The 16,163-nt window shown below is 34.5% G+C and overlaps 2 protein-coding genes across 2 annotated transcripts; one reads left to right on the forward strand and one right to left on the reverse strand.

Annotated features, from left to right (window-relative positions):
- The first annotated feature begins 3,533 nt into the window (after positions 1-3,533).
- Positions 3,534-7,780, forward strand: LOC107962726 (protein phosphatase 2C 56). The gene is made up of 4 exons (XM_016899208.2): positions 3,534-4,135; positions 6,059-6,346; positions 6,719-6,824; positions 7,095-7,780. The coding sequence occupies exons 1-4, from the start codon at positions 3,659-3,661 to the stop codon at positions 7,472-7,474; spliced, it is 1,251 nt and encodes a 416-aa protein (XP_016754697.2). The 5' UTR covers positions 3,534-3,658; the 3' UTR covers positions 7,475-7,780.
- Positions 7,781-7,861: 81 nt separating this feature from the next.
- LOC107962725 (putative ABC transporter B family member 8) lies at positions 7,862-14,134 on the reverse strand. The gene is made up of 9 exons (XM_016899207.2): positions 13,720-14,134; positions 13,549-13,603; positions 13,117-13,295; positions 12,357-12,814; positions 10,872-11,412; positions 10,611-10,790; positions 9,074-10,372; positions 8,573-8,985; positions 7,862-8,475 (listed from the first exon to the last, which is right to left on the reverse strand). Exons 1-9 carry the CDS (start codon positions 13,975-13,977, stop codon positions 8,124-8,126), a joined length of 3,735 nt encoding a protein of 1,244 aa, XP_016754696.2. The 5' UTR covers positions 13,978-14,134; the 3' UTR covers positions 7,862-8,123.
- Between the last annotated feature and the right edge of the window lie 2,029 nt (positions 14,135-16,163).

Here is a 16,163-nt window from a genome sequence, read left to right on the forward strand (position 1 = left end):
TAAATAAAAAAATTTAAAAATATAATAAATCAAATATATTTAAAAACATAAAAATAAATATTAAAACAAATAAAAATGATACTAAAACAATTATTAAAACAATACACAAATTGACAATATAATAAAAAATGGTTATATTAAAATTTTAAAATGATTAAAAATAAAATAAAAATATATTAATATATAATTCCAGCCGGGCCGGGCCCGGGCCAAAAAACTCTTACCTGAGGCCCAACCTGTTTTCTAAACGGGCCTCGTTTTTTGCCCAAGCCCATTTTTCGGGCCTATATTTTTACCCAAACCCTCCTATTTTTCGGACTGGCCTTCTGGCCGGGCCGGGCCGGGCCGCCCAGCCCATAATCAGCTCTAGGTCTAATGGTCAAATTTTTACATATCCATTGGAGGTAACTGTTAGGAAGAAAATACAGAGTGAAGCATACCCACGCCAGTACGTTTTTCTGTATTTTTCCTTGAAAACACATCTACATCGAAACATTTTACTGATTTCGGACCGTTCCAATAAATAATTTTTTTAATAACTAATTTTCGTAAATAATTTAAAAAATGAGTCTTTACTTAAATTTAAAAAATTAAATATTAAATAAATACAAAATAACCCATTCAAATACTTGTCAATATATTAATATATTGTTTAACAATGATTACTTGTCTTGGAAAAGAAAAACTAATTATGTATGTTAAGATTGATGATGTGGCCATCAAACTCTATATAAGTGGGATCATTCTCCAGTCGTTTCAGATTTATTTTTCTATATACCAACAGGTGTTCAATCTTTGGTTTTGTCATGAACGATTCAGGCATTAGTGTGGCATCCCATATTTGATGCCCCTTCTAGGCTGTGTTGAATCTTTCAAAGTTACAATTTTGACATCAACACCGCAATTGTAAATTTAATTTTACGCACAGTTTGCATTCCAAACATAAATCTAGATTCAGACTCTTAAAGATTATTATTATTAAAAAGATAATTATAAATTTTAAATATAAATTATAATAGGAGTACTTTTTTTTTCATTTTTTAGTTTAAGGATAAAAAACTCTTAATAAAAAATTTAAAATAAATTTAATTTTTTTTAAAATTCACACTATTGAGCCCCCTTAATCATAAAAATAAGTGGTCCCTCTCGTTAGAAATTAATAGAAGTATTATCGTTTTTTTTTTAGTTTTATAGAAAAAAAATCTTAGTAAAAAAATTAATTAAATCTTTTAAAAATTCACACTAGCCCTTAATCATTAAATTAAAATAAAATGACCCCTGATATTAGAAAAAAAAGGAGTATTGTCGTTTTTTTTTTAGTTTTAAGGATAAAACACTTTTAGTAAAAAAAATCAATTAAATCTTTTAAAAAGTCACACTATTAGCCTTTTAATTGTAAAAATAAATTAAGTGGTTCCTTTCATTAATAGAAATCACCATCAATTAATTTGATTATTAACAGTTATTGATGTGGTTGACGAAAATAATAAAACGTATACTAGTGGATAAGTAAGTTGATTTGACATGTCACATTAACATATATTTAAAAATAAAAAATTATAAAAAAATATTACTTACAAAGCACAATATATATAAAAATATTATAAAAATTATTAAAGATTATAAATAAAAACATTCATTTGTTGATGTTCATGTTCATTTGATTCAAAATATTATAAAAATTATTAAAGATTATAAATACTTATTAAAATTTAGAAACACAATATATATTTTAGTCCATGATATTTTTTTCTATATGCACAACATAATATTTTAACAATTTTTAAAATATAATTTTATAATTTCTTTTAGACTTTTTTATGATTTTTGGAAATTAACTTTTATCAAATCAAACTTTAAAAATTGAAAAAATTATAACAAAACAAACACATAATTAAATTAATTCACAATTAAAATTATTTTATTTTATTAATAAAATCATGAAAAATTAATTTAATATTAATAATTAACTTTTATCAAATTAAAATCTTAAAATTAAAATTAAACAGTAAAAATTAATATTATTACCTTTATATACTAAAATATTTAACTTTTTCCAGTTATAGGTAGCAAAGCATAAATACCAACTTAAAAGAAAAAAGCATTTCATTTATGAAAGATTTTATTGAGCTATGTATTGATGGACTCCAATTTTCTTCAGAAAAAAGAGGAAAAAGAAAGCCAATGTTACGTCTTTCTATGCTAAATTAGTGTTACTTCATATGATAAATATTTGATATTTTACAACTCAACTATTAAATTAATTTCAAATTTTATTTATAAAATCTATAATTCTATATGTAAATTTATGAAAATAATCTGAACCATTCTTTTTGTTGACAGGTGGTGGTAATTTGTTCGTAAATCATATATATATATTCGCAAGTTTGTTGTGACATGTGATCATATGAACTTGGATAAGCAAAAAAGAAGGTAATTAGATAGTAAGAAAAGCAAGTAATCTAATAATGGAAAAAACGTGGGCCAAGCAGAAGCGGTCGTAATCAAAGCAGAGCAAAGGCACTTACCTGACTAATTATCCTAAAGGCCATCGCCAAAAATCATCCCCATAGCATTCACCTAAGCGTCAAACTGTGCATTTGAGATGAAAACCAGCCAATGCAATAGTGACAAAAAGAGAGAGAATGACACTCGGTCATTTCCATTTTCGACGGAATCTCGGACACTTCTGCCTGCAACACTTTTCAATCCAAAAGATCTATCTGTGCGACAGTGGAGGAGTGGGGCCCCGCCGCCGTGCTCGCGTGTTGATTCCGCAATGCTTAGTTTTTATCATCGGAGTGCCGTTTGATCTCATCTGATTGAGTCGAATCCATTTTGGGGGGGGGGATTGACTCCTCCCATTTTTGATTTGACGCTGATCGAACTCCTCTGCACGAGGGTCCCACGATCCCTTTTGCCGTGCATCACCGTCTCTCAACTTGTGATTCAAAAATCAACCTGCCGATTCTCTCCGTTAATTAATAATGGTCTATTTAAAAAGTTAACTCTTGACGTGGCGCTTTCACTAGCGAACTCGGTTTATTTAGCAAAATTGAAAATTCCGCTTTAAACTATAATTGCAATAGAGTCTGCTTCCACCTAATGGGTGGGGCCCTATTTCTGTTCCTAACTGCCACGTAATTAGTTTTAAAGAATGGTTGGGTCCACCTGAGGACGTACCTTAGATTCCTCAGACATGTACTAACTGGAATCCTATGCAATATAACGGTTAACAGTGCGTTGTACCTCCTCACCTCACACCCAATCAAGTTATTCTCCAATGCCATGTCAGCTCTTAAAACATTCAGGTTTTTGACACATGATTGCTGGTGCAGGGGATTGAGGAGAGCAGCGCCGCAGTGAGTAGAGAAGCTTTAATGTCCCCACGCAATAATGGTCTGTTTGGGCAGGTCTCCTGACCCGCAATGCCAGCGTGGCATCAGCAAACAAGGGCACGTCGCCTTGAAACAAAAAGCGTGTGAGTACGACTCAATGACTATTTTTTTTCTTCCATTTGGGATGCGTGTGTCATCGACTCAATTTCGCTTAACACGTGTCGCATTTCTCTTCAGTGTTCCCTCTCCTTTATATCTCGTTCTCCTTCTCATGTCCATTTTTTCCCTCTTATCTTTTTTTTTTTTCCTTTTCCTGTCACATGGAACCTCCACGGGAAGATAAAGAGGAACAGCGAGTCTGCCGAGTCAACTCACTCCTCGAACCGGACTTGACTTCAACCAGCTCAAGCGTGTCCTCGATTCTCAGCTGGGAGGATTCTAGAAGCACGACGAGTTCGGGCGATATCTCCGGCACGAGCGGGAGTTCCGGTGAGATATTAACGGCGGAGGCTGTGATTCCCCGGTTGCTCGAGCCTGCGCCCGCTTGTGGAGAGTTGGATGTGACGGTAACGGCGACGGAGAAGTGCGTTGGGAGGAATAATAAGGGAGTAACGTGGGGTTTTACTTCGGTGATTGGGAGACGGAGAGAGATGGAAGACGCTATCTCCGTTATACCGGCGTTCATGTCCCACAAGTGCGATCACGTCGGAGGCTGTACGGCTCCCGGTTCTAAAACATCCGCTGAAATCTCTCCTATCCACTTTTTCGGCGTCTATGATGGCCACGGTGGTTCACAGGTTAGGAATTTCACTCCTTAATAATTGAATTCAATTTTGCTTCGACTCTTCAGAATATTTACTGGTTTAAGTATAATTAATGGGCCGACTCCATAAAGAGAAAATGGAGGGCAGATGGCGCGAGAGAGATCCCTTCCACATTATCATTAATCTTCTGTATTTCTTGATGGTGCATCAAAATAATAATTGTATATAAGAAATTGCTAATATTTTCATTAAAAAAAAAGGAAAACGTTAATCTTACTGGACAATAATTGTATATAAAAAAATAATAAACAAATCATAATATAGGAACGTTTTAATAAATTCATAATATTATAACATAATAAATGATTATTTTAGTATGCTTTGACACGTTCTCAATTACTAGTGGTCCATATACATAGGAGGAGGCCTTTTGCATTCTTCCTGCACCCGTGAAGCAGTTTTTGTTTTGGCTCAAGACGGTTTGGTTTTTAGTTTTTAAAGAAAAACAGTACTAAAAGCTTCGCTGAGGTCCTGAGATAGCCAGCCAGGCTGCCCCTTTTTTTTTTTTTTTGGTCATCAAGGTATTGCATTTAACATTAATATTTTTAGTTCCCAAGTTGTTATCTGGTTTAATTTGAACTTGATTTTACTATGAGCCAGCTGGGGTTTCGTCGGTGATGTGTGAATTTGACATTCAGACTTCTTGTTGATAATTAATAAGACAAATATAATTTTTAATTACATATTAACTTCATAAATGTCAAATAATCATATTTCATCTTACTGTTTGTATTCAAATATATAACTTAGCATTAATTTTAAATTGATTAACTATAACTATTATTTTTAATCTTTATCGTGTATCCAAATGAATCGGATAATACTAAGGAATAAAGATTCGTTCCGTGAGTGCGCCACTAGGAATCAAGAAATTCCTTTATTGTGGGAATAAGAAAAGTCAACGGAGGAGGGACCATATGTTCTCTTTGTTGCGCCATGTTTAAAACGTAGAGGAAGTAGCATAGGGACGATGGATGGTAGGGTCTATAAAAGAGGAAAGGAGTTCTTTTTGTGTGTTTGGACTGGGGGGTGTGGTGGTGGGTCGGTGAATCGATGTGGTCATCTGTTTGTTTTTGCCCTGTTTTTACATTTCTCTTTTTTGCTAGATTTTAGAATCTTATTGTCTTTCTAAAGGAAGCTTGCTTTTTTTTCTTGATTTGCAATGAACCACAAATAAAATTTACTTACTTGTATATATCAGCATCTGCTACGTAATTGCTAAGAAAATCATATACTAGTAGCTTTTCTTTTCGTTCATGTCAAGGCTAATTTCAATCAAATCACAATAATTTTCTTGTCTCATGTATACAAGTGTCATGCTATTGTCATGTTTAAACATCATCTTCAGAATTCTTAAACCAATTTGATTACATGGATGGCTTATTAATTGTCTATTCACTTTATAATAATTGCAGAAAGTAACAAAATTGCATATCTAAGTTAAATGGACAGTTTATATATTTTATTAAACAAATTCGTTATTAAGTGTATATGTCTACCCTAGAAAAAAAAAAAGAGGAGAAAAAAAAGGTGGATATGTGAACTTATTCAATTTTTGTAACCCTACTCGGCTACTTCCACTGGTCGTACATACATGTAATAAGATATTTTAAGATTTTTTTTAATATTTTAATTTACCAAATTCTTACTTCATTTGCCAATAACTGCAAATTATTGGTTTAGTGATAATAACTTATTTGGTCTTGCTTCATTTACTAATAAACTGCAGGTCTAGTGATAATAAATTGTGTGGTTCAAATTTATCACTATCCTTATCCATGATCTGAATGCTACGATATTAAATAGTAAGATTACCATTGCCAGTTTGCATCACAAGACAAATTAGAGGATTCTTTACCTTTCATTCCGCTTATTAACTTCAGCAATGATTGGTAGGTGGCTAAATTTTGTGCTGAGAGGATGCATGGAGTGATAGCGGAGGAATGGGGGCGTGAAGTGGTTGACAACACTGGATGGCAGAGGAGATGGGAAGTGGCATTTTCCTCTAGTTTTGAGAGAGCTGACAATGAAGTCCACACCGCTGCTGTAGCACCAGAAATGGTGGGATCAACTGCTGTCGTTGCAGTTTTATCTAGTTGCCAGATAATTACATCTAATTGTGGTGATTCAAGGGCTGTGCTATGCCGGGGAACTGATACAATTCCATTAACTGTTGATCAGAAGGTAACCATGAAAATCCCTTTATCTTTTAAGTCATTCATTTCTCTATTCACTAGTTGCTGAAATTTGTTATAGTTATACAAACTCATACTATTTCAAAAACATTTAGATAGAGTATACAAAATAGAATTGAAAGATGAAGCAAATGATTAATTGCCATATTCTATGTTTTAGTAATAGTTACTCAAATTCTAAACTATTCAGCTGCTTACTTTCCCCTATTTTGTTAAAATAAACTTGGTTGTAGATATAACATGTGTATGTATCTTATGGCACTGGAGGTTGGCTGCATTCATATGCCTAGGTTCTGTAGTGGTTATTTCTTAAACAAGATAAAGGCATTTATATTTCAGTTTTCTTTTCTGCTTACTACAGCCTGATAGACAGGACGAGCTCATGAGAATTGAAAGAGAAGGAGGGAGAGTCATAAACTGGAATGGTGCCAGGGTATTTGGAGTTCTTGCAATGTCCAGAGCTATAGGTTCCTTTGTCTCTACATCTCAATTTCATTTGAATTTCCTGTTTATCATTTATCAGAGCTTCTTCAATCATACATACTCAAGGCATGTTATAGATGGTGCTCTTATCAACATCTTTATGCACATGGGCATTCAGTCTTTATATTGTTCTTTGATTTAATAACAGGGGAAAGAATGATTGTAAAATGTATCAAGCACTTTTGGAGTGCTTATTTTATTGGCATTTGTAAAATTGTGGGAAAACTGAAACTAGCTGATATGTGTTTCTTCAGGTGATCGGTATTTAAGGCCATGGATAATTCCAGTGCCAGAGATTACCTTCATGACCAGGAACAGTGAGGATGAGTGTTTGATACTGGCCAGCGACGGGTTATGGGATGTGATGAGCAATGAAGAGGCAGGGGAGATAGCTCGGTGCGTACTAAGACGGCGGCGCAGGTATTTGATGGCAGATGGAGTTTCAGCGGCACAAGTGGTAGCTGATAACCTGACCGAAATTGCAATGGGACGAAACAGTTCAGATAATATATCAATTATCGTTGTGGATTTAAAACCCAAAAGGAAACGCCAGCCAAGGCAGTGGAGATTGAAGAAGGAGAACCATGTTTCCTTCATCAATTACCACCTAATCCAATCCCTTCTCTTCAACTAAAGTCGATCAATCCTCACTTTTAACAGGTTTGGTCAAGAAATTGAGAAGCAGGGATACAAAATTTATATGAAGAAAAGAGCTACCTTATTTGAGAAACAGGTGATGGATGCATACAATATGACGTGTATATATTATTTATTTATTTGAATTTTTAATTTACTTTTTTTTTAAAATGCTAATATATTTACTAAATTTAAAAATCTAGTAAAACTAGACAAATTTAAAATTTTATGATAATTGATAAATGTATTATCTTAAATCAAGCTGATCTATCAATCACATGATGATTTTTGGAGTTGGTGCTTACCCTTTGTGCTTGATATAACTTCTACTTATGCATGCTTGTAGAAATTTTATGCAGTTCTTTTGCTTAATTTTTACCAAGAAGAAAGTCAACTTTATATGGTAGATATTTATGTTGTATATAATTCATCCAAACACCAGCTGACAATATTAATCTATATCTATAACCAGTTTCCCCATGCTGTCTTGGTATCTTTACAGTTACATTTAGTACAACACTCTGCACTTTATAATAGGCAACAAGCAACAACTATGTTACTCTTTTAAGTTTAATCCAAGCAGTGGGCAACATTAGAACTGCATGCTAGCTAGTGGGATTGCGAGACTTTGAAAGAGATAAGTACAATTATGTTTGAAGGCTTGCAAGCTTGGAAAATGCTCCGTGCTGGTTCTTGAGCTGAGCATAGGTACCTTGCTCCACAACCTTCCCATCGGCCACAAATGCAATTGAATCAACCTTTTTTATTGTGTTAAGCCGATGAGCTATCACCACTGTGGTCCTTCCCACCATGATTCGATCCAATGCTTCTTGAACAACTTGTTCAGATTGCACATCGAGAGCGCTAGTCGCCTCGTCTAGTAAAAGTATTTTCGGGTTCCTAATTATAGCTCTAGCTATAGCTATTCTTTGTTTCTGTCCTCCTGATAATTGCACTCCTCTTTCTCCGCATTCTGTTTCGTATCCTTCCTTCAGTGCCCTACATATCAAGTACAATGCGACCAGGATAATTATTAGCGCAACTTAAAGGCTACAATGCTATTTATACTATGGCTATAAATTAAACGACAGCTTACGAGATGAATTCATGAGCATTTGCTGCTCTAGCTGCTTCCACAACTTCATTCTCTGATGCGTCAAGCTTTCCGAACACAATGTTGTCCCGGATGGTGCCTGAAAATATAACTGGCTCTTGGTTGACCAGTGCCATTTGCCTCCTGTACCATTGAACGTCTAGTCCTCTTATGTCGATACCATCCACTCTCACCGACCCCATTTCAACATCATAAAATCTTTGGATTAATCCAACCACAGTTGATTTCCCGCATCCACTTTTCCCAACTAGTCCAACGCTTCTGCCTGGTTTCACCTCCAAGCTAAATTGACGCAACACTAGCGTCTCCGGCCGGCTTGGATATGCAAAATCAACCTTCTTCAGCTCTATCTTTCCACTCATTCTTTCTAGCTTTATTCCATTTGTGCCATCTCCCTGATAATACAACAGTAAACAGATTAAGTTAAAAACGAACTTGTATGTTGTAATGTAAGCAAAGATTAAATTAAAGAAATCTACATACTTGAGACCCTGGAGAAATGGAGGATTGCCGATCAAGGATCTCAAACACCGATGCCACTGCAGTTGAGCCCTTGGCTAGATCTGAGGTCATACTTCCAGCTTCGGCTATGACCTTTCCAGTGCTCACCAAGATAAAGAATGTCTTAAACACATCCCCTGCAGATATCTCTCCCTTTTGAACCAATGTACCTCCATACCAAAAATCTAAAGCCCATGACATAAATGTTAGGCTTTGAGCTGACCCCATACCAATCCCCGCTAGCCATGATTTTTTCCTAGCCTCTTTCCTTGGTTCCTCTTGAGCCTCATCGAAAAGTTGAAGAACCTTACCTAGGCTCCCAAATGAAGTTACAATTCTATGATTATACACAGCTTCCACTGCTATTTGAGTACTTTGATTTTGTGCCTTGACGAAATTAGTTGAGACGCTAGAAAGCAAAACTTTTCGTGTGTAGAAACACATAATTGCGAGAGGTTGGACTGCAATCATCACTATTGCTAACTTCCAAGCCACGACTAGCCCGATAATCATCGCGATGGTAACAGCAGAAGTGGTTTGAACTAATAACGAGATTCGGTCTGCGACGAGTGTCTTAACCATCGAAGCCTGATTGCTCAAACTCGAGCATAAAGCTCCTGTAGAGTTTTTTTCTTCATCAAACCAAGCGGCTTCGAAGGACAATATTTTTTCCAGCATTCGACTTCGGATTCTCCTGGTTAACCGCTCGCCCATGTAAGCAAAATTATATTGCTGAATAAGATTGAGAATGACAGAGAGCAATGTAAGCAAAGAAAATATGAAAGCGTATGTGCGTATTCGAGCCTGCATTTCTTGGTGACTTTTTGCAAAAAAGGCTGAAATCATTCCACCAATGGTTAAAGCATAAACAGGTTGAACAGCTCCAAAAGCTATAGCCGAGAGGCTACCCATCAAACCATGCTTCCATTCTGGGGAATTTAGAGAGAGAAGCCTACGGAAGGAAGGAGGGGGATGAGATACTGGTTTCGGACTTTCGATATTAGGCAACGGCGTAGCGAAGAAACTGGGGCTTGGGCTTGGGCTTGATTTGGCAGTGCTTAGCCTGCCGCCACTCATTCTTCCTGCAGATGGAAGGCGCGTTTCTGGATTTTGTTCATGGTCATCGGAGCTGAATTGTCTTTGCAGCTTTGTAAGTTGTGCATAGTGGCCGTCCTTCATGTTTATGAGATCGTTGTGGGATCCCATTTCTATGATACTACCATTGTTAACAACTGCAATGAGGTCTGCATTTCGAACAGTGGAAAGCTTGTGGGCAACAACCTGATCATGAAAAACTTAATTAATTACAAGAAAGAAAACATGTACGACAAAGACAACTCGTATTAGCTATTTTTGACAAACATGTCAATAAGAGAGGAAACATGTAGGACAGGGTTTGTACTATAATATGCTGAAATTGAAAATTATTACAATACGGCTTTCCTCGAGAGCACTTTCAAAAAGGAATTTAACTCTTGAGAAAATGATTAAGCGGTCAAAGCAACTGGTTAGCGCTTACTAGGGTGGTTCTTCCCATGGAGGCCTGATCAAGTGCATTTTGGACTAGTGTTTCTGATTCAGAATCAAGGGCACTCGTTGCCTCATCAAGTAGCAGTATCACAGGGTTCTTGATAATGGCTCTAGCAATCGCGATTCGCTGCTTTTGTCCTCCTGACAACAGTGCTCCTCGTTCCCCTATCTGTTAATTTAATATAGAGGTTACAAATTACAATTATATCAACGGTTAACATTAGAATATATCATTACAAGTACTACTAGCCTTGGTTTCATAGCCTTGAGGAAGCTGTCTTATAAAATTATGAGCATTAGCAGCCATGGCAGCGGTCATAACTTCATCCATGGTAGCATCTAGCTTCCCGAACATTATATTTTCCTTGATGGAAGTCCCAAATAAGGCATGTTCTTGACTAACAAGCCCCATTTTACCTCTGATCCATTTCAATTGCAGTGTTCTTATATCAACACCATCGATCTTCACTACCCCATCGTTGGCATCATAAAACCGTTGCACCAAAGCAATGGCGGTGGATTTGCCGCTTCCACTGGCACCAACAAGTGCCACGGTTTTGCCTGCTTCAACTTTGAGGTTGAAATGTTTGAGAACGAGGGAATCGGGTCGAGAAGGGTATACGAAATTGACGTTGTCGAACTCTATGTCTCCTCGGATTGTGTCCAACACGATGCCTTTGGTATCCTCGCTCTGGATTAGGGGAGTACGGTCGATCCTAGAGAAGATGCTTGCAGCGGCAACCGTGGCTTCCGTGAAGTACTTGAGATCAGCCAGTGCTACTCCGAGTGCCCTACCAACATTTCATCCACCACGTCAACTCTGCTTTTATTTGTGTATTCAGATGGGTGCATGGATTGTTAAAATGTATGTGTTACCTATTCATTTTTCATGCAAATATTTGTTACCTACATCTTTTTTATAACAGATGAGGTTAAAGATTTTCCAAAGATAGAATCTAAAAAGATGTCAATTAAATATTTGACTAAATTTTATGAGGCATAAATTTTATCTCAAATCTTTTTATCATTACATTTAAAAACATTATCTATATAATTTATATTACTTAAAAAACATTTAATAAAGTTAATGTCAGCTTTTAACTAGATTCTAATCCGTTGTTAGATTATTAAAATAATCTTATTTTAATAAACTAATAAATATTATTTTATTACATAATTATTTTAATGTCAATTTTCAATAATTCCATAATACAAAACCACATTTAATTTTCATGCCAAATTTTTAATAATTTTATTATATAACTATTTTCACTCATGTCTCATAATAAATATATTTTTTTGTCCATGGTTTTGTTTATATATTTTTCAAATTAAATATTTTCAACGAAAAAGAAAAATAAAAATATGTGTAAAAAAATTTAATTAATTAATTAAAATGATATTCTTTTCTTTTAGATATCTACATTAGCTTTATCAATTAAAAATAAAGTCAAAACGGTGCCTCCTTTTACGAAACATTAACAACAAAAATCTACTAAACATTTAATTTAGCAACTAATTTTTTTTAAAACTAAAAATAAAAAATAAAAAAATTAGTTTTTAGTTTTTAATATTTAATTCGTTCTATTTATCCAACAAAGCCCTCTAGAAAAACACACAATGGGTATTCTATCTACCACAGCAGATCTAGCAAAGAACCTAGTCCAATATATAAGTAAAATCAATATGAGTAATGTATAAGAAAGAAAATGGGTATGAAACCTTAGTGACTTACAGGCCACCCAATATAAAGCAGAGACCAGCCGTATAAACTCTTCCTCCACTTTCTCCTTTGTACATTACCAAATGACTTCCATACCAAGCAACGAAAGCCCATATTGCAAAAGAAATCCCTGTGCTTCCCACTGCCAACCCTTTGGCTATCCCTTGCTTCAATCCCAACTTCACCGCCCTATCCAATATTGCTGTATATCTCTCCACGATTCTCCTTTCTGCTGTGAAGGAATACACCGTTTTAATGGAGCTTAGTGCCTGCTCCACTATGGTGTTTGCCTTTCCATACTCCTTGGAAGCTTTCTTGGAGATATACAAAAGGTACTTTCCATAAAGTATTCCTGGAATTATCAGCAATAGTATTGTTGGGAAAACTACTAGAGCCAACCTCCATGAAAGATATGCTGAAAATGCCAGGCCTGAGAAGAAGGCTGTTGTATTCATCACAAATAATGGAACCTGAAAATAAGCAGATGTGGAATTTGGTTTTAATCATATTAGGTAGAATCCAAGCAATATATCAAATAAGATAGCAAATTGAAGAGCTATTTCAAGTGATAACATCTTTTCCATAAATGGTATTATATGTCATAGGTAATGAGATGGAACCCAATCATGCATAAACTGAAAAGTTTACCAAGGATTAGTATATTCCAGTACTCTAAGGCTCTTTCACTTGAAATTGCTATAGTTATTAGTATAATCGGGAGACAAAACCCCATTCAGCGATAATATATGTGTGAAACTGGTGGGGAGTGCACCTTTTCACTAAGGACTTCTTGTATGAGAGATGTATCTTTAGATATGCTGTTGATGACTTCTGAAGTGGTAGCCTCCTGTGAGTCAAAAAACCCAACTTCTTGTCTAAGAATTGCTTCCAAATACTTGTAACGAATCTTCAGCACTTGCCGCTCGCTGGTTTTGCTCCAACAGTACCCTTCTGCAACAAATATTAACATCTACTTTAGCCCATACAGTCCAACTCATATTAATATTTTATATATATATATATAATGCAACTAGTTCTAATTAATTTATTAGTGTTTCCAAATTAGCTCGTTCTAGGGTTTCACAAAATGAAACTAACTCTCTTGTTTCATGTTCCTTTCTGTTGACTGTCTACTGATTATGCTACTAATTTTTGGCCTCAGAAAGCTCAACAAATGTGGAAAAAATGTGTTGCTGAAAATTACCCATGAAAGCCACCACCATGCTTCCTAGTCCCAAGTATGTAAAGTATAAGGTGCACTGTTAATAAAGTAAAGCCAAGAAGACAAATATGAGAACACAATAAGAACAGCAAAAAAAAAAAGCAGCAGCAGTTAAAAGAGATTGTTGAGTACAGGATCTAATAAACTGCTAACCTTTTCGACCTCTCCCATAAAATTGTTATTATTTTGTTGGGAATTACTACCATAACCCAAGCTGTTCATTATGCGGCTTACAAAGAGTATCAACCAGTTGGTCGACATTCCATCGCCAATAGCTCCAATGGTACCCAATACCATTAGCAGAATATCGACCCAATCAGCATATCTGAAAATTATGCATATGTTATGCCTTCTTTCCCTCTCCCTTGGGAACTCATTTTTCCCTAACTCAGTCTTCTCTGCAGAGCCCATTTTTGTTTCTCCTAATTCTGATCAGAAACCTCAGTTGCAAAGAAGCTTTTAAAACAAAAGGAAGAAAAGCCAAAAACATACATAAAGAAAGACTTGTTTTGCTGTACCAACTATTGGTGCATTTGAGTACCCATTTATATAATAAGTAGAGAAATGATGTCTGCTGGCTTTCCATGAAGTTAACTATATATATATATATTATATGTATATGTATGTAAGTGAGAAAGCCTTTTGTGGGGTTGTTAAAGATAGTCATTTTATGGTATTGTGGTGGCTGTTACTTTCATTGCCATGAGAGCCCAAGGATAAATCAGATTTGATATAAGTTGAAGAAAGATGACTGTGACCACCCTTTAATGTGGGACATTTTTTGTTTCTTATTCCCTGACAATTATCTTTTTATAAGGGGAAGAGGATGGAAATAGGACTTTCAATGAACCCAAAATTTTAGTTTAATTGTAACTAAGGTATTTTAAGGTATTTATAATTGATAAGTGATTAACTCTTTTATTACGAGTGTTTTTTTTTTTAAATTATCAACTAAAATTTTATTTTAAATATTTATTTTTAACATGTGTTTTTATCATTGTGATGATGCCCTTTTATTAGTTTACTAATTGATTTGCTATTATACCATTATTAAAGATTCGATTAATCAAGCATATGTCTAGACCCAATGTTCCAATATGATTTGGCATTTTGCATAATAATATTATAGTAATAATCACAAAGATGAACGACATGCATCAGACCATTACTGATTAATTAATTAATTAATTAAGAGTAGAAATTAAAGCCTTGTTTTTAGGTATGATTATGTTATTAAGAATAAGGGAAACCAATTGTTTTTGATATTTTACCACACAAAGTTCATCATTCAAATGAGTTAAAAGGGTGTTTGAATGAGAAATTGAAATGAAAGTTCCTTTCTAGAAAAACCAAGGGTTCCCTCTTTTTCTAAAGTAAAGCTGTTTGTTTTTATTCAAAAAAGCATATGATTTTATATCAAAATCCAAGCATCAAATTTCAGTCAATTGGTGCACTGATCCTATGCTGGCATAGCATCATATTTTGAGGTGGAGTAGCTAATGTTAATAAACTCTTTGAATCATATTCTCTTATGTGCATTGAATACTAAAAGAAATAATGAAAAAATAAATCCTATTTCTTGCAAGCTAGATTGCTACTTTTCTACATTTTAAATTGGTTAACAGTACAATAATACAACCTCGAAAGAGAAGATACAGAATCTTCCCCATATTATAATTGCAAAGTATACCATAGAAGATCTCAAGCTCTATCTCTTGTTTATCTATCTTATAATTAACTTGATATGAGATTTGATGGAGATATGAGATCGTCCGTCCACTTTTAATTAACTTGATATACATACATAAATAATATCAAATTCATGTATAGATGGTTCCTTTTCTTTTTGTTTTATAGTAGATTTTTATACTTGCTCTTTTCTCTATTGTTGGTCTATGTTGAATGAATGAAAATAAGCATTTTGCTTTAGGCTTTCTAATTGTTGATGATGGATTGTATGGCATCTAGCTTAAGGGGCGAGAATATATCAACATGCATACATACATACATTCTCCAACTTCCCATATGATTACATGAAGATTTCTTACAACCCTAGGCATATCATATAAGTGTTTCGAATCCCACTTTTTTTTTTTGTTAGTGATCAATGTCTAAAGCATGGCTTATTTCAAATCGGAGCACCTTCTCACCTACTTTGGTGCATCTTCTTCTTATTAGAATAATAATCTTTTTGGGTGGGGTTAAACATAATATTTTTGTTGACTGCATATTTCTATCCCAAGATCTTGTTGCTTGCAATTTTGGTTGTATCAATTCAATTAATATTTTCAATAAAATTGTGTCCATGGGTCGAAGAATAATTTGGGGAATATTAGAAGAAAATTTTTTTAGAATGTATCAATTATTCTAATTTTTTTTAAATAGAATTTGATTTTGATTTAATTAGAATAATTGTATTGATTTAGTATTCTCAATATTATGTGTAGTAATATACATCAATTCATTTGTATCAATCAAATAGAGTTATTCATTTTTTTATATTTAAGTTATCTACTTGGAACATATTAATTTTCCTTCCCTATCTAAATTTGATTCTATCCTAATCACTCTCATTCAAATCCTTTTTAATTCTTTAG

Source organism: Gossypium hirsutum, chromosome A06, assembly GCF_007990345.1.
Source record: "Gossypium hirsutum isolate 1008001.06 chromosome A06, Gossypium_hirsutum_v2.1, whole genome shotgun sequence".
Classification (NCBI taxonomy): domain Eukaryota; kingdom Viridiplantae; phylum Streptophyta; class Magnoliopsida; order Malvales; family Malvaceae; genus Gossypium; species Gossypium hirsutum.